This window comes from Pristiophorus japonicus, chromosome 16 (genome assembly GCF_044704955.1).
Source record: "Pristiophorus japonicus isolate sPriJap1 chromosome 16, sPriJap1.hap1, whole genome shotgun sequence".
Lineage (NCBI taxonomy): Eukaryota > Metazoa > Chordata > Chondrichthyes > Pristiophoridae > Pristiophorus > Pristiophorus japonicus.
Window position 1 is genome coordinate 59,092,418 of NC_091992.1, and position 23,037 is coordinate 59,115,454.

At 42.7% G+C, this 23,037-nt stretch overlaps 1 protein-coding gene across 1 annotated transcript; it reads left to right on the top strand.

Annotated features, from left to right (window-relative positions):
• The first annotated feature begins 394 nt into the window (after window positions 1–394).
• rfc2 (replication factor C (activator 1) 2) lies at window positions 395–22,777 on the top strand. The gene is made up of 8 exons (XM_070858133.1): window positions 395–476; window positions 4,002–4,103; window positions 6,065–6,165; window positions 8,967–9,124; window positions 10,128–10,193; window positions 11,861–11,941; window positions 18,007–18,120; window positions 22,431–22,777. Exons 2-8 carry the CDS (start codon window positions 4,033–4,035, stop codon window positions 22,539–22,541), a joined length of 702 nt encoding a protein of 233 aa, XP_070714234.1. The 5' UTR covers window positions 395–476; window positions 4,002–4,032; the 3' UTR covers window positions 22,542–22,777.
• Window positions 22,778–23,037: the final 260 nt, after the last annotated feature.

Sequence of the window (23,037 nt, forward strand, 5' to 3'; positions counted from 1 at the left end):
ATAAACCTCATTGGTTATACAGTGGGTGGCACTCAGTAGTGTATATTCTCTACATCACTGGGACACAACATGTATACAATTAATGTGCACTAAAATATTTTGCTAAAGGGTTTAAAAATTATATTCTATTTAATGGGAACGCATGATTAAGATGGAGTAAGCCTAAATCATCACCTTGTTTGTTTTGACAATCTACTTTTTTAATGTTTAAGGCCAAGAGTTATTGGTCGATGTTAACACTTTATTACAAAAAGCAAAGATTCTAGTGCTTGCTCTCAACATCTGTTGTCTAAATTGATTTTCTTAAGTGAATGGTTTAACCTAGTGCATATCTTCCAAACTTAACCATTTATTTGTCTTGCCATTAAGGGTCCTCCCGGCACTGGAAAAACGACCAGCATCCTGTGCTTGGCACGAGCGCTATTGGGTCCTGCATTAAAAGATGCCGTTCTTGAACTCAATGCCTCAAATGATCGGTAAGATGCAGGAGGATATTTTGTATTGACATGGTCCCTTCTGGTGCCTGTAAAATGGATGAGACAAATACTAGTACCCATCTAGCTGGGACGTCCATTTAAGGAGGTTCCTTGGGGGTAGGGGAAAGGAAAATAAATATTTTCTGGTGCATCACTCCATGCCGTGCTCATTTCCAGTACAGAATGCCTAGTCCGAAATTGCTTCTATATTTGCTAATGGATCCTCTGGGAGCAGCACTTACCAACTCCTATTGCTTTTCCCTCTTTGTTTACTTAGTGCCATCCTTCCTAAGGCAAACTCACTGAAAGCCAGAGATCAATACTTTCCATTGCTGGAAGTAAAAAACTGTACTCTACACTTCTACTTTTCAACAACGATCTGGTGGCATTTAACATTTGTTGTCTATATTGATTCTCTTAAGCAAATGGTTTAACCAATTGCATAGCTTCAAGAGTTAACCACTTACTTATATCGCCTTGAAGGGTCCTCCTGGCACTGGAAAGACGATCAGCATCCAGGTGGCATTTAATCAGATCCAGGGGATTTTGCTGCTGCTGTTTGTATTTAAAAGTACAGCTGACAGCAGGAGAACCAAGCAATTGCTCTTGGCTGCAATCATAACACAAAAGCACCTAGTCTTGGAAACAGCTGGCCTCTTGGAGAAGGGACCATGAAGAGAAAGCAAAATCAAGCTTTTTACTATGGAGCAATAAATGCAGTTTGGAAAGTTTTGCTCAGATATTTTATGGCTTGGATTTGCTGCTCAGCAACTTTTCTTTCCACTTGCACAGTATGTTGTGTTGCTGTGAAATGTAGTTTTTTCCCAGTGTTTTTGTGCTAAATCCCCATCCCACCTTTGTTGCTTCAGTCAGGACCAGTCATCAGAAAAAAGAATGAAAGACTTGCATTTATATAGCGCCTTTCACAGCCACCGGACATCTCAAAGTGCTTTACAGTCAATGAAGTACTTTTTGGAGTGTCGTCACTGTTGTAATATAGGAAACAGTACTGACGTTGGCAAAAATATTATTAAATATGAAAATGAATAGATACAAGACAAAGCATCCCTAGTTGCAACTCATCCTCCCATGACAATATCGCTCTTGCTAGCTACAGATTATGTTTTAAGTGAAGAAATGGTAGCTCTTGTGCTGTGATGAAACTATGAGTTAACCACTTATTCCAAGAATTGGGCCCATGTGATGATCTCATTTCACAATGTGGTAAGGTACAAGGAAGAACTTTAATTTGTGTAATGCCTTCCACGTGCTCCAAGTGCTTCACAGCCAATGATGTACTACTGAAGTGTTGTAGCTGTTGTAATGTAGGCAAAGGTGCCAACCAATTTGCTCACACTAAACTCCCACATACAGCAATGAGACAAATGACCAGATAATCTGTTTTATGTAGTGTTGGTTGAACGACATGCATTGGCCAGGACATTGAGAACTCGCCTGCTCTCTTTCAAATGCTGTTGTGAAATCTTAACATCCACCTGAGGGAGCAGGTGGAGCCTCTATTTAGCATCTCACCTGAAAGACAGTACCTTGGACAAAGAAGCACACTCATTACTGCACTGGAGTGTCAGCTTAGATTATAGGCTCAAGTCTCCGGAGTGAGGCTTGAACCTGCAACATTCTGACTCAGATAAAAGTGCTACCAGTGAGCCGTGCTGAAACTGTAAATGTAGTGGTGGTAGAGACAGAAATCCTCATCACACTTGAGCGGAATTGGATGTGCACTTGAGATGCTGTGGCCTGCAGGGCTATGGACCAAGAGCTGGAAAGTGGGATTAGGCTGGATAGCTCTTGTTTGACTGGTGCAGATGTGATGGGTCGACTGGCTTCCTGTACTGTAAATTTTTATGATTCTATTCTATGCACAAACATACGAGCAGAGGGCAGGAAAAGTCTATTAAAGTCTATCGACACGCAACAGTACTGTTATGTATGTGAAACATTACCAATGTGTAAGATTTGCCACTAGGGGGCGCACCTGTGGGAGACCCAAGGGTCACTTGCACACCCTGGGCAAGCAGGTATAAAAGGCAGTCTACAATGCTGCTTCCCCACTCTGGAATTACATTAAAGAGACCAAGGTCACACCAGTTTGAGTTTTGAATATACAGTCTTGTGGAGTTATTCTGAACATAACAAGTACAATCTTGTGCGCTGTTCTCTACAACCACTATGAATATTCCAGAGATGCCAAAAAAAGTCAGTGTACCTGTAGTTGTTTTCAGGAACAAGTTTGAGAAAATCTTCCCTGTCCCTGACTCCAGTAGGCAATGGGGCAAAATCCAGGAAAGTTACCATGGCTCATCACTGGGCGAACTTAACTAACCCATATACTCCTAATGCGCCCAATCACCATCTTTGGGAATTTGTCAGTTCTCATATTTTAAAGGATTGTAGCTTATCCACGTTTACCATATTCACTAGTAATCTGTTCCAGAAGGCAATAATCCAGTACTGCAGAAAATCAGGGTATGAACAAGACCGAACGTTGCCCCCTCTCTTCTGACCCCCATCTACATACCTGCCCATAGACAGTGATTATTACATTCATTGTTGAATAGACTCCCATAACAGAAGTGGGGCAAAACAGGCAGAGTAAAATTCCATCTATTCTGCCTCAACAATGTCCCTTAGCCCCCAATCTCAGAGAGCCACCCCCATTGGATAAATGTAAACCCTTCCATTTATTGTACCAGCGGCCATTGTTTTAACAAAATTTGAAAGTAAATTTAATCTTTGAGCTATTTAATAGATCTAGCGTGACACTTAATTGATTTTGAAATGTCAGTTTAAAATTTCAAATGTATCAGTCTTATATTTTTAATATTAATGACATGATTTTGCAAATTGATGTGAATATAGAAACATAGAAAATAGGTGCAGGAGTAGGCCATTCGGCCCTTCGAGCCTGCACCGCCATTCAATAAGATCATGGCTGATCATTCCCTCAGTACCCCTTTCCTGCTTTCTCTCCATACCCCTTGATCCCCTTAGCCGTAAGGGCCATATCTAACTCCCTCTTGAATATATCCAATGAACTGGCATCAACAACTCTCTGCGGCAGGGAATTGCATAGGTTAACAACTCTGAGTGAAGAAGTTTCTCCTCATCTCAGTCCTAAATGGCCTACCACTTATCCTAAGACTATGTCCCCTGGTTCTGGACTTCCCCAACATCGGGAACATTCTTCCTGCATCTAGCCTGTCCAGTCCCGTCAGAATCTCATACGTTTCTATGAGATCCCCTCTCATCCTTCTAAACTCCAGTGAATAAAGGCCCAGTTGATCCAGTCTATCCTCATATGACAGTCAAGCCATCCCTGGAATCAGTCTGGTGAACCTTCGCTGCACTCCCTTAATAGCAAGATTAGGAGACCAAAACTGTACACAATATTCCAGGTGAGGCCTCACTAAGGCCCTGTACAACTGCAGTAAGACCTCCCTGCTCCTATACTGAAATCCGCTAGCTATGAAGGCCAACATATCATATGGCTTGCCTTTGTTACAGAGGTATTGATGTGGTCCGAAACAAAATCAAAATGTTTGCCCAGCAGAAGGTCACACTACCAAAAGGTCGTCACAAGGTCATCATCCTGGATGAAGCTGACAGGTGAGCGGATTCATGTACAAGAGTATAAAAGTGCCATTATCTGATTTGTAGCTTAGACTGAGGGGGCGGATAGACACCGGCAACTCTTCAGCATAAGCATGGAAGGCCTTTCCCTGCCATAATGTGTTTATGGTCAGTATCAACATCTTCATTGCATTGCACTTGTGATCAGCACCAAAAGCCATGACTATGGTAGAAGTAAGCATAAAATGACCAAAGGCTTCAGGAAGCAGCTCTACAATGCCAGTGCTTTGGAAACACTGCATTTACAGTATTGGGATGCACTGTGTAGAACCAGACTATAGAACCAGGTCTATACCTAAATAGCTACATGTGGGCAACCGCATGCATGTGCAGTTGTTTTAAAGTTGCTGTGACTTTCTGCCAGTGGTCACTAGCTTCTACAGTGGCCGGGGGAGGTTTGTATAGGCTACTGACTGCAAAAATCATCTATGCCAGCTTGGCTCGGTAAAAGTGCGCTCGCCTGGGAGTCAGAATGTTGTGGGTTTAAGTCCTGCTCCAGGACTTGTGCATATATCTATGCTGAAATGTCCGTGCCGTACTGGGGGAGTGCTGGATAGTTGGGCGATGCTATCTTTCAGATAACTTTGTCTAGCAGGTGAATGTATAAGATCCCATGGCACCATTTAAAGAGCAGGGAGCTTAACTGGTATCCTGACCAACTCAACATTCATCCCTCAAACAAAACCACCAAAAAACACAGATGAACTGATCCTTCATCCCATTTGCTCTGGGGACCACACTGTGCATATTTAGCTTGCAAAACAGCAGTGACTGCACTTCAAAAGTAATTCATTGATTTCAGAGGACAAGCCAAGATGCTTTAAAAATCCAAGTTTTCTTTCAATACAGGGCAGGTGTAGACTCTTCAATACAGTTCACTATAGCCCAAATCATGGCCACCACTTTTGGTGGAACACAATGCAGGGGTGCGACGTCCAAAGTCAGCAATGTTCCGGAATCTGGACACAGGGCCGATCCGTGGTGGGGTCGTCCAGAAACCGGAAAATATTCTGAAATCCGGACTCCACCAGCCGCCCAACCTCCCCCGGCCTCAGCCTGCCCGGCCCAACCTCCCTCCCGGCTTCGGCCTGACTCCCATGCCCCCTCCCCCAAGCCCTACCAACCCTACCTACCTTCCTCAGCCCAGACAAAGACTTTGCAAAATCCAGAAATACCGGGAACGGTCTCCGTCCCGAGGTGTCCGGATTTCGTGCGTCAGACCTGTAGTTCCAAGATTGGCGCAGACTTGTTACTTCGTTGCTGGCACTAAAGCCATTATTGATAGCAAAGTAAATGCAGTATGAGTGTAGTAGGCACCAGCTCATTTAAAGGACTGGCATTTTAAAAGAAAGAGTTGCATTTATGTAGCGCCTTTCACAACCACCAGACTTCTCAAAGTGCTTTACAGCCAATTAAGTACTTTTGAAGTGTAGTCACTTGTAATGTGGGAAACGCAGCAGCCAATTTGTGCACAAGCAAGCTCCCACAAACAGCAATGTGATAATGACCAGATAATCTATGTTTTTGTCATGTTGATTGAGGGATAAATATTGGCCAGGACACCGGGGATAACTCCCTTGCTCTTCTTTGAAATAGTGCCATGGGATCTTTTATGTCCACCCAAGAGAGCAGATGGAGCCTCGCTTTAGCGTCTCATCCGAATGACGGCACCTCCAACAGTGCAGCACTCCCTCAGCACTGCACTGGAGTGTCAGCCTAGATTTATGTGCTCAAGTCCCTGGAGTGGAACTTGAACCCACAACCTTCTGCCTCCGAGGCGAGTGTGCTGCCCACTGAGCCACAGCTGACAATACTGAAGCTTTTTTGTACCCCTCTAGAGGTTTGTGCAGTGGAGCAGGGACTGAAGATAGTGAGGAGAGCTTATTCTTTACATATGGTATATTCAAGCTATGTTAAATTTTCTACATGATTTGCAGTATGACAGATGGAGCCCAACAAGCCCTAAGGAGGACAATGGAGATTTACTCTAAAACAACACGCTTTGCACTGGCATGCAACGCTTCAGACAAAATCATAGGTAGGTTTGTGCTGATCAGTTAAACTGTTACTAAATTGGCCACTGTCATGTTTCTGGATACTGACTGTTTTTCCACAGAGTAGATTTCAGCTGGTTTTAATCTATGTTTTGAAAGAACTAAGGGGGCATAGTTTCAGAATAAGAGGCCACCCATTTAAAACGGAAATGAGGAGGAATTTCTTTGAGGGTTGTGAATCTTTGGAATTGTCTACCCCAGAGAGCTGTGGAGGCTGGGTCATTGAATGTATTTAAGGTGGATAGACAGATTTTTGAATGATAAGGGAATCAAGGGTCATGGGGAACGGGTGGGGAAGTGGAGTTGAGGCCAAGATCAGATCAGTCATGATCTTATTGAATGGCGGAGCAGGCTTGAGGGGCCAAATGGCCTACTCCTGCTCCTATTGCTTATGTTCTTATGAAAAGCAATGTATATTCTCACCAGTTTATTTAAAAAAACAAAACAAAAAGGCAGTCAGGCAGAAAAGTGCTGCGAGAAGATTGAAAAGACCGGAACTGTACAGAGAGGAGGTTCTGTCCTGGGACCAAGGATAGGATGCAGACTTAGTCGAGCAAGATGACCCACTGATGGGGTGGGGGAATGTGGCATACCTTTCTGGTCATATCATTACACAAATACAAGTTGTACTGATTAAACGCAGGGTCTCTGATTATAACTGTTTCTCTGTATGTTTGCACCTTATGGAATAAAACCACTCGATACAAAACAAAATAAAAAAGCAAATTATTATTTAAATGAGAGATTTCAAAATGCTGTGGTACAGAGGGATCTGGGGGTTCTTGTACATGAAACACAGAAAGTCAGTATGCAGGTACAGCAAGTAATCAGGAAGGCAAATGGAATGTTGGCCTTTATTGCAAGGGGGATAGAGTATAAAAATAGGGAGGTCCTGCTACAACTGTACAGGGCGGTGGTGAGACCACATCTAGAGTACTGCGTACAGTTTTGGTCTCCTTCCTTATTAAAGGAAGGAGATACTTGCATTGGAGGCAATTCAGAGAAAATTCATGGTTAATTCTTGAGATGAAGGGGTTGTCTTATGAAGAAAGGTTGGGCCTATACTCATTGAAGTTTAATAGAATGAGAGGTGATCTTATTGAAACGTATAAGATTCTGAAGGGGCTTGACAGGATAGATGCAGAGAGGATATTTCCCCTCGTTGGGGAATCTAGAACTAGGGGGCATAGTTCCAGAATAAGGGGTTGCCCATTTAAAATGGAGATGTGGAGGAATTTCTTCTCAGAGTTGTGAATCTTATAATTTTCTACCCCAGAGAGCTGTGGAGGCTGAGTCATTGAATATATTTAAGGTGGAGATACAGATTTTAGAGCGATAAGGGAGTCAAGGGTTATGGGGAGCGGGCAGGGAAGTGGAGTTGAGGCCAGGATCAGATCAGCCACGATCTTATTGAATGGTGGAGCAGGCTCGAGGGGCCAAATGGCCTACCCTGGCTCCTATTCCTTGTGTAAAACCAAGCCTTCTCTCATCTAATGTTAACTCTGTCCACCTTCAGAGTGACCTCTGGTGGATTGAGGCAACACTACATTAAGTTGGCACCTGTCTCGCCTTGTATCTGTCATGCCATCAAGGAATGTCAATTTATCTAAATTGCAAGGAGTTTTTTGTTAAGTTTAAAGTAAATAATTACTTTACATGTGATATCAATAAAGCAGGTGTTGGCACAGTGGTGAATTGTGGAAATGTAACCACCCTGTCCTGGGACTGATCTTGTGATTTATTCAGCTCTTGTCACTCGATGCTGGGTTATTTTTAGTAACTCACTACAGTGCCTGGCCTGTATCCTCTGTACAGCAAGCGGAATGAATCCTACAGCTCAAAGCATAAGAGTTAAGAGACAGCTTGTTCTGATTGGATCCTGGCCGGGAAGGACTGCATCACATGAGCTTGACAGGCTATAGCATTGAGCTGTAAAGTGAAGACTTTTAGTTGGGTTTTAAGAGGGGAGTGAGGAAGAGATGCAAAGGTAAAGTGACGGCTGTTGTATAATTAAACCAATTTTTAAAAAACCACAGTCGCCATTATCGGCTATTTAAATAAATACTGCTAATACTATACCACATGTTGTCGTGTTTGCGGCGCTCTTGAATACGGGTGATTAGGTGTTTCCTGTGCACTGGAGATGGATTATTAGACAGATCCAATGACAGCTGTGCCTTAGATCATTTCCTGACTGATTTGTGTAGAACCTATGTGCTTGTTTTACCTGCACTACAGTTGGTTTCATTGTGGCTGCCAACTTATTAAAATGAAGTATTTGACTAAAAATACCAGTGTGATTGCAAAGGGTGCAGATTGTTTGGAAGTACAGGAAATGACAGGTAAGGGGGACGCGTAGAGTACTAATTGCTACATAAATCCTAAATGTTACACAATATCTTTTGTACTTGTCCTGCTGTACTTTGTCGCCTGTTCTTGTTGTGCATGAGAACCGCTGGTCAGAGGCAACCTCCAGTGGGTGTGTTGTGAAAAATCCTCTTCAGTGACATCCCATGAAGGCAATGCAGGACCGAGAGCTCTGTCCCCAATCACTGGAGAGGAAATTCACGATATAATTGAAGAAATATTCTCATTGTGGCCACTTCGGCACTGCCTCGTGACCAGTCCAGCGAAGCACCAGAACAAACGAGAAAACTTAGAACGATGCATCCTTACCCTGAAGTGCTTAGAATACATTAAGTGCAGGGTGCTGTAATTGTATCTACTGGCTGCTAGTGATCGATGTGCTGTCGAGTTTTATTTTCAAACCTCGGTGTACTCACAGAGCCTATCCAGTCTCGCTGTGCTGTTCTACGTTACACAAAGCTCACCGATGCCCAGGTCCTCGCGCGACTCATGCAGGTGGTTGAGAAGGAGAATGTTCAATATACAGATGATGGACTGGAAGCCGTCATCTTCACAGCGCAAGGCGACATGAGACAGGTAAGGTAGGATTTTGTCATGGTACTCAATCGGAGCATAGAGTGAGGGTGCTGACTGGGTCGATGTTGACGAACGATACCAGCCAGTAGAGCAGGTATGCCACTTGCAGAAGACCCCTATATAATCCAATTCTGCCACAAGCTTTCCCCAACATCATCGTCAACAACAACTTGCATTTATATAGCATCTTTAACATAGTAAACCATCCTAAGGCGCTGAACAGCAAACAGCATTTGGCACCAAGCCACATAAGATGATATTAGGTCAGGTGACCTAATCTTAGCTTGGTTAAGGGGTAAGTTTTAAAGAGCATCTCGCAGGAGGCGAGAGAGAGAGAGGCAGCGATGTGGAGGGGTTTACGGAGGGAATTTGAGTTTAGATAAATTTACATTGATAAAATATGTGTGAGGTGTTTGCTTTATGAATTTCTGTTCTCGTCCCATGAAGGATATTGGCGTTAAGGTATGGAAGATTTTCACTTTCACTCAGTATCACGATCAGATTCAAAGTGAGTGGCCTTTTACTCCACCCAATTCTGCGCTTTCGACCCAATATCACAATCACCCGCTCCCTCAGCACTGCCCCTCCGACAGTGTGGCGCTCCCTCAGCACTGCCCCTCCGACAGTGCGGCGCTCCCTCAGCACTGCCCCTCCGACAGTGCGGCGCTCCCTCGGTACCGCCCCCCTCTTGCAGCATGTGACTTTCCTATTTCCATTTGCCACAGATTGAGACCGCTAATTAGCATCAAATTACAGACCATTTTGACTAAACACTAGGAACTGGGTTGAATCTGTCTAGATTCCTTTCATGTCAGAAGCCAGCAGAAAGATGAGCCTTTATCCTGTTCCTGTGAGCTGGATTTGAGTGTAGCCTAGTTTTCGTATTACAGTATGTTCACTTTGACTAGAAATGTAGGGATTCCAAGTTGTTCATTTCTTGGCTAATTTATTTTGGTTTTAATTTTGGGACTTTGAGAACGAACTTTTTTTAAAATCTTAACAGGCTTTGAACAACTTGCAGTCAACACATTCGGGATTTGAGTTTGTCAACAGTGAAAATGTTTTTAAGGTAAGTGCTTAGGATTCTTGTAGAAAGAAAGAACGTGTAATTCTATAGCACCTTTCACATCCTCAGGACTTTCCAAAGCACTTGAAGCTTAGGACCAATTAATCTATTTTTGGAGTTTAATGAGGGTTGAATTGTAGCTGGAACACTGGGAGAATTTGCAGCTCCTCATCAAATAGTGCTATAATATTCACCTGAATAGGCAGACGAGGCCCTGGTTTAACATCTTATCTGAAAGACGGGTGCCTCCAACAATACAGCACTACCCCAGTGTTCCACTGGCGTATCAGCCCAGATTTGTGTTCAAGCAAGAATGCTATGACTGAGCCAGTCTTGCCCTTGTTTAGTTACAGAATGTCGCTGTTTACACCATACATCGATTATTTTTCTGAATGCGTTTGATGCTGTTCATTGATTTTGTTTTTGTTAAAGGGCCTGAACTGCCTGAATCATTTTTTTTTTTATAGTAGAATGCATCTTCCTCTCAAAACAATTTTCCCCATTGTATGTTTATAAAAAAAAACAGAAGAACTGTTGCCTGTTAATGCATTAAAAACTCATTTTTGCTCCATCGTTCGTGCACATGCATTCATGAAGATTAGTATAGTGCTGCTTTCTAGTTGCTTTAAGATGACCACAATGGTTTTGGCCTTGATGTGCACCATTGTTCTGTTATAGTGACTCACATTTCCAGTGTTGTATTAACGTATTGAGTTATTGAGCAGTATTTTGCCTCCGATCTTTTCAAAGACTTTTTTTTTATACCGATTATTCTGATTCATTACTATTAAGATTTTTTATTACATTTTTAAGCAAATGATGGTACGGTTGCCAGTCCTATGTTACTAGCCGGGAACAGTGCTCAAAGGGATAGTGCTGTTTCTTTGACCCGTGCTCCCTTTTAGCTAGGTTCTCACTGAGCGCACAGGATTGGTGAATTCACACCAATACAAGCTTAAGTAGATTGGAGTTTAGATGTCAACTTGGCTCAGTTGGTAGCACATTCACCTGAGTCAAGCTTGTGGGTTCAAGCTGCACTGTGGATTTAAGCACATAATCTAGGCTGGCACTTCAGTACAGTACCATTGCTGGAGGTGCCACCTTGCCTGTGAACCGTTCATCCAAGGTCCTACCTGCCAATTCAGATGAATGTAAAAGATCTCTGGACACTTTTCAAAGAAGAGCAAAACGCTCTCCCTGTGCCCTGACCAATTACGACCATCACATAAAACAGATTATCTGGTCAATCATTTATTTTCTGTTTGTGGAATCGGCCAAATGGCTGTTGCTTCTACCAACATTATAGTAACTACATTCAAGAGCAATACGTTGGCTATAAAAATACTTTGGAACATCCTGAGGATGTATGAAGGCGGTATATAAATAGACTTTTCTCAGTTATTTGAGTGTGCATGCAACTGTCAACTGTAATTGGACATTTAGACATCTTAATCTTGGATGTCTTACAGATGGTTGAGATATTCTGGTTGAGTTTGTGTAGTGGGCATCAAGTAGAGCCAAAACAATAACCTATGAAAGTCCTTGGAGCCGTCTTGGGAGCAAGAATTATAGCAGCTTTGGGTAGTTACAGGAAAAACCACTGAAGATGCTGCATGTTCTGATTCATGATAGTTCTATCCTTCTCTAACTGACGGCCCTGTTTCCAATAGGTATGTGATGAGCCTCATCCACTCTTGGTAAAAGAGATGATTCAGCACTGTGTGAATGCAAACATCGACGAGGCATACAAGGTAGGTTCTACATGGTGACACTATCATCGGACCAAGTTTATAGTTCTCTCAAAACGCATTTAGCCATGTCCCCTCCTCCAGCTTTTATTTTTCAGCTAAGAATGCTGGAAATGCACAGCATGTGCAGAGACAAATGTCAAATTACCTGTCAAAACACTACATGTTTTGAGTGCAAATGCTTCATCAGAACAGTTCTACACCCAAAACACAACTGCTTCTCTCTCTCCCTCTCTCTTGATTTCCAAAATCTGCTCCTACTCCCAAGATATTGAGCAGGGTCAGGATGTTCCCAATAATTCTCAATCATAGAGGTTTACAGCATGGAAGGAGGCCATTTCGGCCCATCGTGTCCGTGCCGTTCAACAAGAGACTATCCAGTCTAATCCCACTTTCCAGCTCTAGGTCCGTAACCCTGCAGATTACGACAGTTCCAAGTGCACATCCAAGTACTTTTTAAATGTGGTGAGGGTTTCTGCCTCTACCACCCTTTCAGCCAGTGAGTTCCACAACCCTCTGCGTGAAGAAATTTCCCCTCAAATCCCCTCTTAAACCTTCTACCAATTACTTTAAATTTATGCACCCTGGTTGTTGACCCCTCTGCTAAAAGAAATGGGCCCTTTCTATCCACTATATCTAGGCCCTTTGCAATTTTATACATCTCAATGAGGTCTCCCCTCAGCCTCCTCTGTTCCAAGTAAAACATCTCTAGCCTATCCAATCTGTCCTCATTGCTAAGATTATCCACTCCGGCAACATCATCGTAAATCTCCTGTATACCCTCTCCAGTGCAATCATGTCCTTCCTGTAACACTGTGATCAGTACTGCACGCAGTATTCCAGCTGTAGCCTAACCAATGTTTTATACAGTTCAAGCATAACCTCCTTGCTCTTGTATTCTATGCCTCGGCTAATAAAAGCAAGCATTCCATATGCCTCCTTAACCACCTTATCTACCTGGCCTACTTTCAGGCATCTGTGGACATGCACTCCGAGGTCCCTTTGTTCCTCTACACTTCTCAGTGTCCTACCATTTAATGTGTATTCCCTTTCCTTGTTAGCTCTCTCCAAATGCATTACCTCACACTTCTGGATTAAATTCCATTTGTCACTGTTCTGCCCACCTAACCAGTTGTTTGATATTATCCTGCAGTCTGCAGCTTTCTTCATTATCAACCACAGCTGATTTTAGTATCATCAGGGGAGGGCAGCAGCAGCCAAGTTCATGGCACCGTAGGTGGCTCTGCTGCAAAGGAGGGCAGGAAAAAGATTGGGAGCGCGATAGTGATAGGGGATTCGATGGTGAGGGGAATAGATAGGCGTTTCTGCGGACGCAACCGAGACTCCAGGATGGTATGTTGCCTCCCTGGTGCAAGGGTCAAGGATGTCTCGGAGCGGGTGCAGGACATTCTGAAATGGGAGGGAGAACAGCCAGTTGTCGTGGTGCACATTGGTACCAACGACATAGGTAAAAAAAGGATGAGGTCCTACGAAAAGAATTTAAGGAGCTAGGAGCTAAATTTAAAAAGTAGGACCTCAAAAATAGTAATCTCGGGATTGCTACCAGTGCCACGTGCTAGTCAGAGTAGGAATCGCAGGATAGCGCAGATGAATACATAGCTTGAGCAGTGGTGCAGCAGGGAGGGATTCAAATTCTTGGGGCATTGGAACCGGTTCTGGGGGAGGTGGGACCAGTACAAACCGGACGGTCTGCACCTGGGCAGGACCGGAACCAATGTCCTAGGGGGAGTGTTTGCTAGTGCTGTTGGGGAGGAGTTAAACTAATATTGCAGGGGGATGGGAACCTATGCAGGGAGACAGAGGGAGACAAAAATGAGGCAAAAGCAAAAGACAGAAAGGAGATGAGGAAAAGTGGAGGGCAGAGAAACCCAAGGCAAAGAACAAAAAGGGCCACTGTACAGCAAAATTCTATAAGGACAAAGGGTGTTAAAAAAGCAAGCCTGAAGGCTTTGTGTCTTAATGCAAGGAGTATCCGCAATAAGGTGGATGAATTAACTGTGCAAATAGATGTTAACAAATATGATATGATTGGGATTACGGAGACGTGGCTCCAGGATGATCAGGGCTGGGAACTCAACATCCAGGGGTATTCAACATTCAAGAAAGATAGAATAAAAGGAAAAGGAGGTGGGGTAGCATTGCTGGTTAAAGAGGAGATTAATGCAATAGTTAGGAAAGACATTAGCTTGGATGATGTGGAATCTATATGGGTAGAGCTGCAGAACACTAAAGGGCAAAAATCGTTAGTGGGAGTTGTGTACAGACCTCCAAACAGTAGTAGTAATGTTGGGGAGGGCATCAAACAGGAAATTAGGAGTGCATGCAATAAAGGTGCAGCAGTTATAATGGGTGACTTTAATATGCACATAGATTGGGCTAGCCAAACTGGAAGCAATACGGTGGAGGAGGATTTCCTGGAGTGCATAAGGGATGGTTTTCTAGACCAATATGTCGAGGAACCAACTAGGGGGGAGGCCATCTTCGACTGGGTGTTGTGTAATGAGAGGATTAATTAGCAATCTCATTGTGCGAGGCCCCTTGGGGAAGAGTGACCATAATATGGTGGAATTCTGCATTAGGATGGAGAATGAAACAGTTAATTCAGAGACCATGGTCCAGAACTTAAAGAAGGGTAATTTTGAAGTTTTGAGGCATGAATTGGCTAAGATAGATTGGCTAATGATACTTAAGGGGTTGACTGTGGATGGGCAATGGCAGACATTTAGAGACTGCATGGATGAATTACAACAATTGTACATTCCTGTCTGGCGTAAAAATAAAAAAGGGAAGGTGGCTCAACCGTGGCTATCTAGGGAAATCAGGGATAGTATTAAAGCCAAGGAAATGGCATACAAATTGGCCAGAAATAGCAGCGAACCTGGGAACTGGGAGAAATTTAGAACTCGGCAGAGGAGGACAAAGGGCTTGATTAGGGCAGGGAAAATGGAGTACGAGAAGAAGCATGCAGGGAACATTAAGGCGGATTGCAAAGTTTCTATAGGTATGTAAAGAGAAAAAGGTTAGTAAAGACAAACGTAGGTCCCCTGCAGTCAGAATCAGGGGAAGTCATAATGGGGAACAAAGAAATGGCAGACCAATTGAACAAGTACTTTGGTTCAGTATTCACTAAGGAGGACACAAACAACCTTCCGTATATAAAAGGGGTCAGAGGGTCTAGTAAGGAGGAGGAACTGAGGGAAATCTTTATTAGTCGGGAAATTGTGTGGGGAAATTGATGGGATTGAAGGCCGATAAATCCCCAGGGCCTGATGGACTGCATCCCAGAGTACTTAAGGAGGTGGCCTTGGAAATAGCAGATGCATTGACAGTCATTTTCCAACATTCCATTGACTCTGGATCAGTTCCTATCGAGTGGAGGGTAGCCAATGTAACCCCACTTTTTAAAAAAGGAGGGAGAGAGAAAGCAGGGAATTATAGACCGGTCAGCCTGACCTCAGTAGTGGGTAAAATGATGGAATCAATTATTAGATGTCAATAGCAGCGCATTTGGAAAATGGTGACATGATAGGTCCAAGTCAGCATGGATTTGTGAAAGGGAGATCATGCTTGACAAATCTTCTGGAATTTTTTGAGGATGTTTCCAATAAAGTGGACAAAGGAGTACCAGTTAATGTGGTATATTTGGACTTTCAGAAGGCTTTCGACAAGGTCCCACACAGGAGATTAATGTGCAAAGTTAAAGCACATGGGATTAGGGGTAGTGTGCTGACGTGGATTGAGAACTGGTTGTCAGACAGGAAGCAAAGAGTAGGAGTAAATGGGTACTTTTCGGAATGGCAGGCAGTGACTAGTGGGGTACCGCAGGGTTCTGTGCTGGGGCCCCAGCTGTTTACATTGTACATTAATGATTTAGACGAGGGGATTAAATGTAGTATCTCCAAATTTGCGGATGACACTAAGTTGGGTGGCAGTGTGAGCTGCGAGGAGGATGCTATGAGGCTACAGAGTGACTTGGATAGGTTAGGTGAGTGGGCAAATGCGTGGCAGATGAAGTATAATGTGGATAAATGTGAGGTTATCCACTTTGGTGGTAAAAACAGAGAGACAGACTATTATCTGAATGGTGACAGATTAGGAAAAGGGAAGGTGCAACGAGACCTGGGTGTCATGGTACATCAGTCATTGAAGGTACAGCAGGCGGTTAAGAAAGCAAATGGCATGTTGGCCTTCATAGCGAGGGGATTTGAGTACAGGGGCAGGGACGTGTTGCTACAGTTGTACAGGGCCTTGGTGAGGCCACACCTGGAGTATTGTGTACAGTTTTGGTCTCCTAACTTGAGGAAGGACATTCTTGCTATTGAGGGAGTGCAGCGAAGATTCACCAGACTGATTCCCGGGATGGTGGGACTGACCTATCAAGAAAGACTGGATCAACTGGGCTTGTATTCACTGGAGTTCAGAAGAGTGAGAGGGGACCTCATAGAAATGTTTAAAATTCTGACGGGTTTGGACAGGTTGGATGCAGGAAGAATGTTCCCAATGTTGGGGGAAGTCCAGAACCAGGGGTCACAGTCTAAGGATAAGGGGTAAGCCATTTAGGACCGAGATGAGGAGAAACTTCTTCACCCAGAGAGTGGTGAACCTGTGGAATTCTCTACCACAGAAAGTAGTTGAGGCCAATTCACTAAATATATTCAAAAGGGAGTTAGATGAAGTCCTTACTACTCGGGGGATCAAGGGGTATGGCGTGAAAGCAGGAATGGGGTACTGAAGTTTCATGTTCAGCCATGACCTCATTGAATGGCGGTGCAGGCTAGAAGGGCTGAATGGCCTGCTCCAGCACCTATTTTCTATGTTTCCAGCTGCAAACTTATTTGTCATACCCCTTATATTCAAGTTTCGATCATTATCTCGATGTATATCACAAAAAACAAGGGACCCAGTACTGAGCCCTGCGGAGCCCCACTGGAAACATCCTTCCAGTCACAAAAACACTCCTCAACCATTATCCTTTGCTTCCTGTCGCTGAGCCAATTTTAGATTCAACTTGCCACTTTGCCCTGGATCCCAGGGGCTTTTACTTTCGTGACCAGTCTGCCATGTGTTGACTTTATCAAAAGCTTTGCTAAAATCCTTATACACTACATCAAACACTTCGCCCTCATCGACCCTCCTGGTTACCTCCTCGAAAAATTCAATCAAGTTAGTCAGACACAACCTTCCCTTAACAAATCCGTGCTGACTGTCTTTGATTAATCCGTGTCTTTCTAAGTGAAGATTTATCCTGACCTTCAGGACTTTTTCCACTAATTTTCCCACCACTGAGGTCAGGCTGACTGGCCTATAATGACATGGTCTATCCCTTTCTCCCTCCTTAAACAAAAGTACAACATTAGCAGTCCTCCAGTCCTCTGGCAATACAGCTGAAGCCAGAGAAGATTGGAAACTGATGGTCAAAGTCTCTGCTATTTTGTCTTTGTTTCGCTTAACAGCCTGGGATACATTTCATCCGGGCCTGGGGACTAATCCACTTTCAAAGTTGCTAAACCCCTTAATACCTCCCCTCTCACTATGCTTATTTCATCTAATATTTCACATTCCTGCTCCTCGATAATAATGTCTGCATCATCCCTCTCTTTTGTGAAAACAGACGCAAAGTATTCATTAAGAACCATACCCACATCTTCCGCCTCCACACAAAAATTACCCTCATGGTCTCTAATAGACCCTACCCTTTCTTTAGTTATCCTCTTGCTGTCATAAGAACATAAATAGGAGCAGGAGTCGGCCACCTGGCCCCTCGAGCCTGTTCCGCCATTTAATACGATCACGGCTGATCTGATCATGGACTCAGCTCCACTTCTCTGCCCGCTCCCCATAACCCTTTACTCCCTTATCGCTCAAAAATCTGTCTTCACCTCCATTCGCACTTCATCATTCTATTTTAATCTAGTTTTTCAGCTGGTAGCCCATTAATTTGCACCATTTCTTTCCCTTGGTGTGATTATTTGTCACTGGAGTATTTCATTGGCATTGGGATTTACTGATCATCTATCTGTTGCATGCCTGCTATTTTTCATCTGCAGGTTGTTGCTCACCTCTGGAAGTTGGGTTACTCGCCCGAGGACATCATTGGCAACATCTTCAGAGTCTGCAAAACTTTCCAAATGCAGGAGTACTTGAAACTGGAGTTTATCAAGGTGAGAAGGGTTAAAGCCCTGGTGCCTAGATTTTCTGATCAACTCTACTTTAAAATAAGTGGGTTACCACTAGCATTAAAAGAACAACCCTCAGAAAAACAGTGTGCTTCTATTTATCCACTTCTGCTTGTATTTGACTTGATCCGCTTGAACTGCTTGGTTGCATCCTTGCCTCGGGGTCAGATGGTTGAGGAGTTGAGCAGATTGTCGGAGGTGTCACCCTGCAGACAACAGAGACCTCATCTGCCCATTCTGGTGGTTGATGTGGATGTTAAAGATCCTATAACACTATTGGAAGAACAGGGTTCTGGTGCATATCCTGTGTAACAGCAATAAATGCCTCATTGAGACATTTCTGAAATATCCCAAGGTGCTATACAGATACATGTCTTCATTACAGAGGAAGATGCTGAAAGGAAATAGTTTTCACTATTTCTTACTAGATTCCCTTAATGTTTATGGGAGTAAAACAACATGCAACATTTCTGTTTTGAACAAGGGAAGACCATTGGTTAATCCTAGCCTACCCTTCCAACCCTCCTATCCGGCTCCTTACTGTGATTCCGAAGTTAATGTCCTATATCCTGATTACTACCTGGAGTCATCCAGTTCTTTTTTTATTAAAAAAAAATAGACCAATCCTGCCATGGTTTTCAATTTCACCACATCCGCTGGTGATTTATTCAATAATTCTACCCTTTTACAAAAAGAAAGTTGCCTAAATTTCTTTTGTTTTGAAGCCTTTTGATTTTATTCTTTTGCAAAGTGGAATTTTGGCCCAACATGCCTGTTCTGATGCCAACCCTGCGAGTGGAGCTAACTGCTCTAATTCCATTATACTGTTCCTTTCCAAATACTTATCCAATTCCCCTTTGAATTCTTTGCCTCAATAACCACTTGTGCTTTTAAAGCATTCCATATTCTAATGACCTTCTGTATGAAAATAAATCTTCTACTCTCCCCTTTCATTCTTCTCGTGATAATCCTGAGTTTATACCCCCTTGTTACCAATTTGCCAACAAGTGGAAATCATCGTTCACTATTTACCTGCTCAAATCCTTTCATAACCTTGAAAGCCTTCATTAGATCCCCCTTAACCTTTTCTGTTCCGATGAAATAGCCCAATTTTGTCTCTTGTTTTGCATTAAATTCTAGTAACTCGCCATTTTAGCCTCAATGTGTCTCCAATACCTTGTTATAATGGGGTGCCCCAAACTGTGAGATGTATTCTAACTGTGGCCTAACAAATATCTTCACTTGCAGTTTTTATATTTGATGCCACAATGTATAAAACTCAGAGAATCCCATTTGCTGTGAGTTACAGACCCCCACCACCCTCTGGGTGAAAAATTTTCTCGTCCGCTCCCCTTTTATCCTTTTACCAATTACTTTACATCTATCCCCCTGGTTATTGACCTTTCTTCAAAGGAAAATGGGTTCTATTCACTCTATCTAGGCCCCTCATAATGTTATACACCTCAATTAGGTCTCCTCTCGGCCTCCTCTGTTGCAAAGAAAACAACCCCAGCTTATCTAAACTTTCCTCATAGCTAAAATTTTCCAGTCCTGGCAACATCCATGTAAATCTCCTCTGTAGTGCAATCACATCTTTCCTTTAATGTGGTGACCAGAACTGCTGCAGTACTCTAGCTGGGGCCTAACTCGTGTTTTATACAGTCCAAGCATAACCTCCCTGCTCTTATATTCTATGCCTCGGCTAATAAAGGAAAGCATCCCGTATGCCGCCTTAATATCTTTCCTCTTGTGTGTCCATCTCACAGTATAAATGGAAAGCCAGACGTCGCACCACTATCCACATCCTATCATTCTCTACTCTTCCTTTCTGTTCTCTAACCATATGTCTCTTTTGTGGTGCCTTATTTCCACGCCTTCCTAAAAGCCTTGTACAACATCCACAGTGTTCCCTTTATCCATACGCTGTGATTTCCTAAAAAAAACCTGTTAAATCAAGCGAATCTGCCCCTATACAAATCCATGCTGACTATCCCTTGCTTTTTTCATGCACTCATTTTACCCCATATTATAAACCATAGAAGTTTATCCATAACTAAATTAATTGGCCAATAATTTCCCAGCTTATCCCTTTCCTTCTTGAGTAGGGGTGTACCATTTTCCATCCTTTGCCATAATTAGTGTTTCCAAATATTATTTTCAAAGATTCAGGTTAATGTCTCTGCTGCATTCCCTCAGTGTTCCAGGATACATGCCATCTGGGTTTGGTAACTGTTCCAGTTTTAGCCCTGTAATAGTTTCCTCTTGAATATTTATTTTCGGTTGTGGTTCTTCCACCTCTCCTCCTAGAAAACCTACAGTCCCACTTTCACCTTACTCTGCTTTTTAAAAAATAAATATTACTTGCTAAGTATTTCAGCCTCCAAGAGCCTTTATCTCCAAGTGGCTCAGCCCTTTACTATACTTTTACTTGTGTTCATAAAAACCGTTGCCATTTTCCTTTATGTTGACTTCCAGTTATCTTCTTGGCATTGCCAAACTCCCATTTATACGTTTTTGTTTTTTATAGCTTTCTTCTGTATTCTCGAAACCATCCCCCCATGTCTCCCTTTTTTAAACTTTATTTTTGCTCCAGTCTCTCCATTTATCCATAACATCCGAGCCTCTGACTTAATTAATCCATATCTTATTCACCACAGACTTGAATATCTTCCATTGCTGGTGCTAGTTCAATTTGGCCGTTTTCTAGCTATATTAATTTGGCCAAAGGCCCCTTTCGGCCCACTAAATTTGACTAATGAATTTGCACTCCGTTTGATCAGTCACTATTTCCCTGGTGTTCTGTCTTTAGGTTGCTTACTTGACCTGTTTTCATAACCAGACTCATTTCAACACCTTGATTAACATGCAGCTTGTGTTGGACATGCTGGGGTGAAATTTCCTCATTGGCTGCAATCAGCAATCTGGGTACAAATGGCGCTTGAAATTGCGCTGTTTTTCCGAAGTGAAATTATGGTTCAAGCTTCTGCTCTAACTCATTTGCATAATCACAAATGCAAAATCTTCCATGAACCAGCAAAATAGAAAGTAATTGTTTTTTTTCCCTACATTTAAAAAAAATTCATTGATGTATTTAAGAGTGGTAACCTGGTGCAGTTTTATTAATTTGACTGAAAATGGGTTTATCACAAAAAAATAAGGATTTTTAATAAGTATCTATTCACCACCTGTCAGTAACCTGATTTTAAAGCACTGAAAATTACTTTAAAAAAGCTTTACTAGTTTCATTGGTGTACACGAGTCTGTTTATTTGTAAATTAAATATTTTTTAAAATTTAAAAACTTAAAAACTGTGCTTTTGTGCCAAAAAAAACCTAGCTTAATTTGAGGAGCCTTCTCATTTCGATCTGGGGGCAGAGCCAGTTTTGTGGGTGGGGTCGGCTTCCAGTACGTTTTTTTTAAACCAGTGTTAAAGATCGCAGAAACTAGATTTACGCTTGCGGTAACTTGCGTCTAAAATTCTGCAATCTTCTACGTTGGTTTGGCTGCTTTCAGGTGAATTGCTCTGGCAAAACCAGCGGAAGCTTTAGGCAGCTATAATGGTTGGATCGTGGCTTCACATTCACCGTTCCTTGTGAGTTGATATTTGGGACCAAGTTGAGGTTGGGCTTTTCTCCCCCGTTAGAAGTTGACAGCACAGTGACGTTGACTAGAAACATGGAGCAGATCACCCGGATATTAATTAGCGCCACAGGAATGGGTCCTGGGAAAATGAGAGGAAAACAAGGAGATGAAAGAAAGGTCAAGTGACTGTGTTCTTACAACAAGGTCCTTTCTTACAGAAACCCATGTTTGAACCCATCCTGCAGTAACAAACGTGTATTTTCTCTCTGCAATGAGACTGGGCAGTTCAGCTCTGGGCCCCATTCGGTTCAAATCCACAATATAAAACTGGTCAATATTTTGCAGGAAGGGACGACTAGTTTGGAAGTGTCAGACTTGAATGATAGTCTTTCGAGTTTAGGGTTCATTGTCTGAAGTAGAGCTTTATGTAATTCACATTGTGCCTGGTTTAGGGAGGTTTAATGTTGATATAAAAAGAGAACATTCCTCGTACATCCTTCACCTTCAGTACCACAAAACTCCCCACCTCCGTGGGAGGCGAGAAAGTGAAATGCAATTGCAGAGAATTTTAGTTTGTTACGAAAATTATGGCGCGCGGTTAGAGAAATGGCTCGGCAACAGAAACGCTTTGAAACCAAAATATAACTAGTCGACTTTGAGCTGAAGGTTTGTTAATGATTTAAAAAGTAAATTCTCCTCCTCGATCCCTGCAGGAGATTGGATACACTCATATGAGGATTGCAGAAGGGGTGAATTCCTTGTTGCAAATGGCTGGACTGCTCGCTCGACTGTGCCAAAAGACTGCGGCTCCACCTGCAAGTTAATGCATGTGTCGTAATCTCCAGGGTGCTTTTGTTTTCAAAGGCTAGATTTAAGTTTGTTACAGACTTGTATGTTAAGTGTCTGTATAGACCATCATTAGATACCTCCTATCAGACACACTTCCTGTATATATATATAGGATTCTATAGTTTTGTACTTCTGTATCTCAGCTTTTGTCACTTTCTGGCGCTTGTTTAAAGTCCACATAATAAATGCAAAAGTCTTAATATTCGGCAAATTAATGCTGTTGACTTGTGCTGATGTTGGGCAAATTTCCTTTTGTTACTGACTGCAGGGCAAGGCATCACCTGGCATCTATTTTAGCAAATGTCACTCTTTGCTTCTCTACTTGAAGCAGTGTTTGCAGCCTCATACTTTAACACAACGGTCTTTCATTGTTATTTCCATGTAGAAGGGATCAACATTTATGGATTAAGGCACAGAAAAACAGCACAAGTAATTCGGAAGATGTAAGTCACTGATATAAATTGACATGAA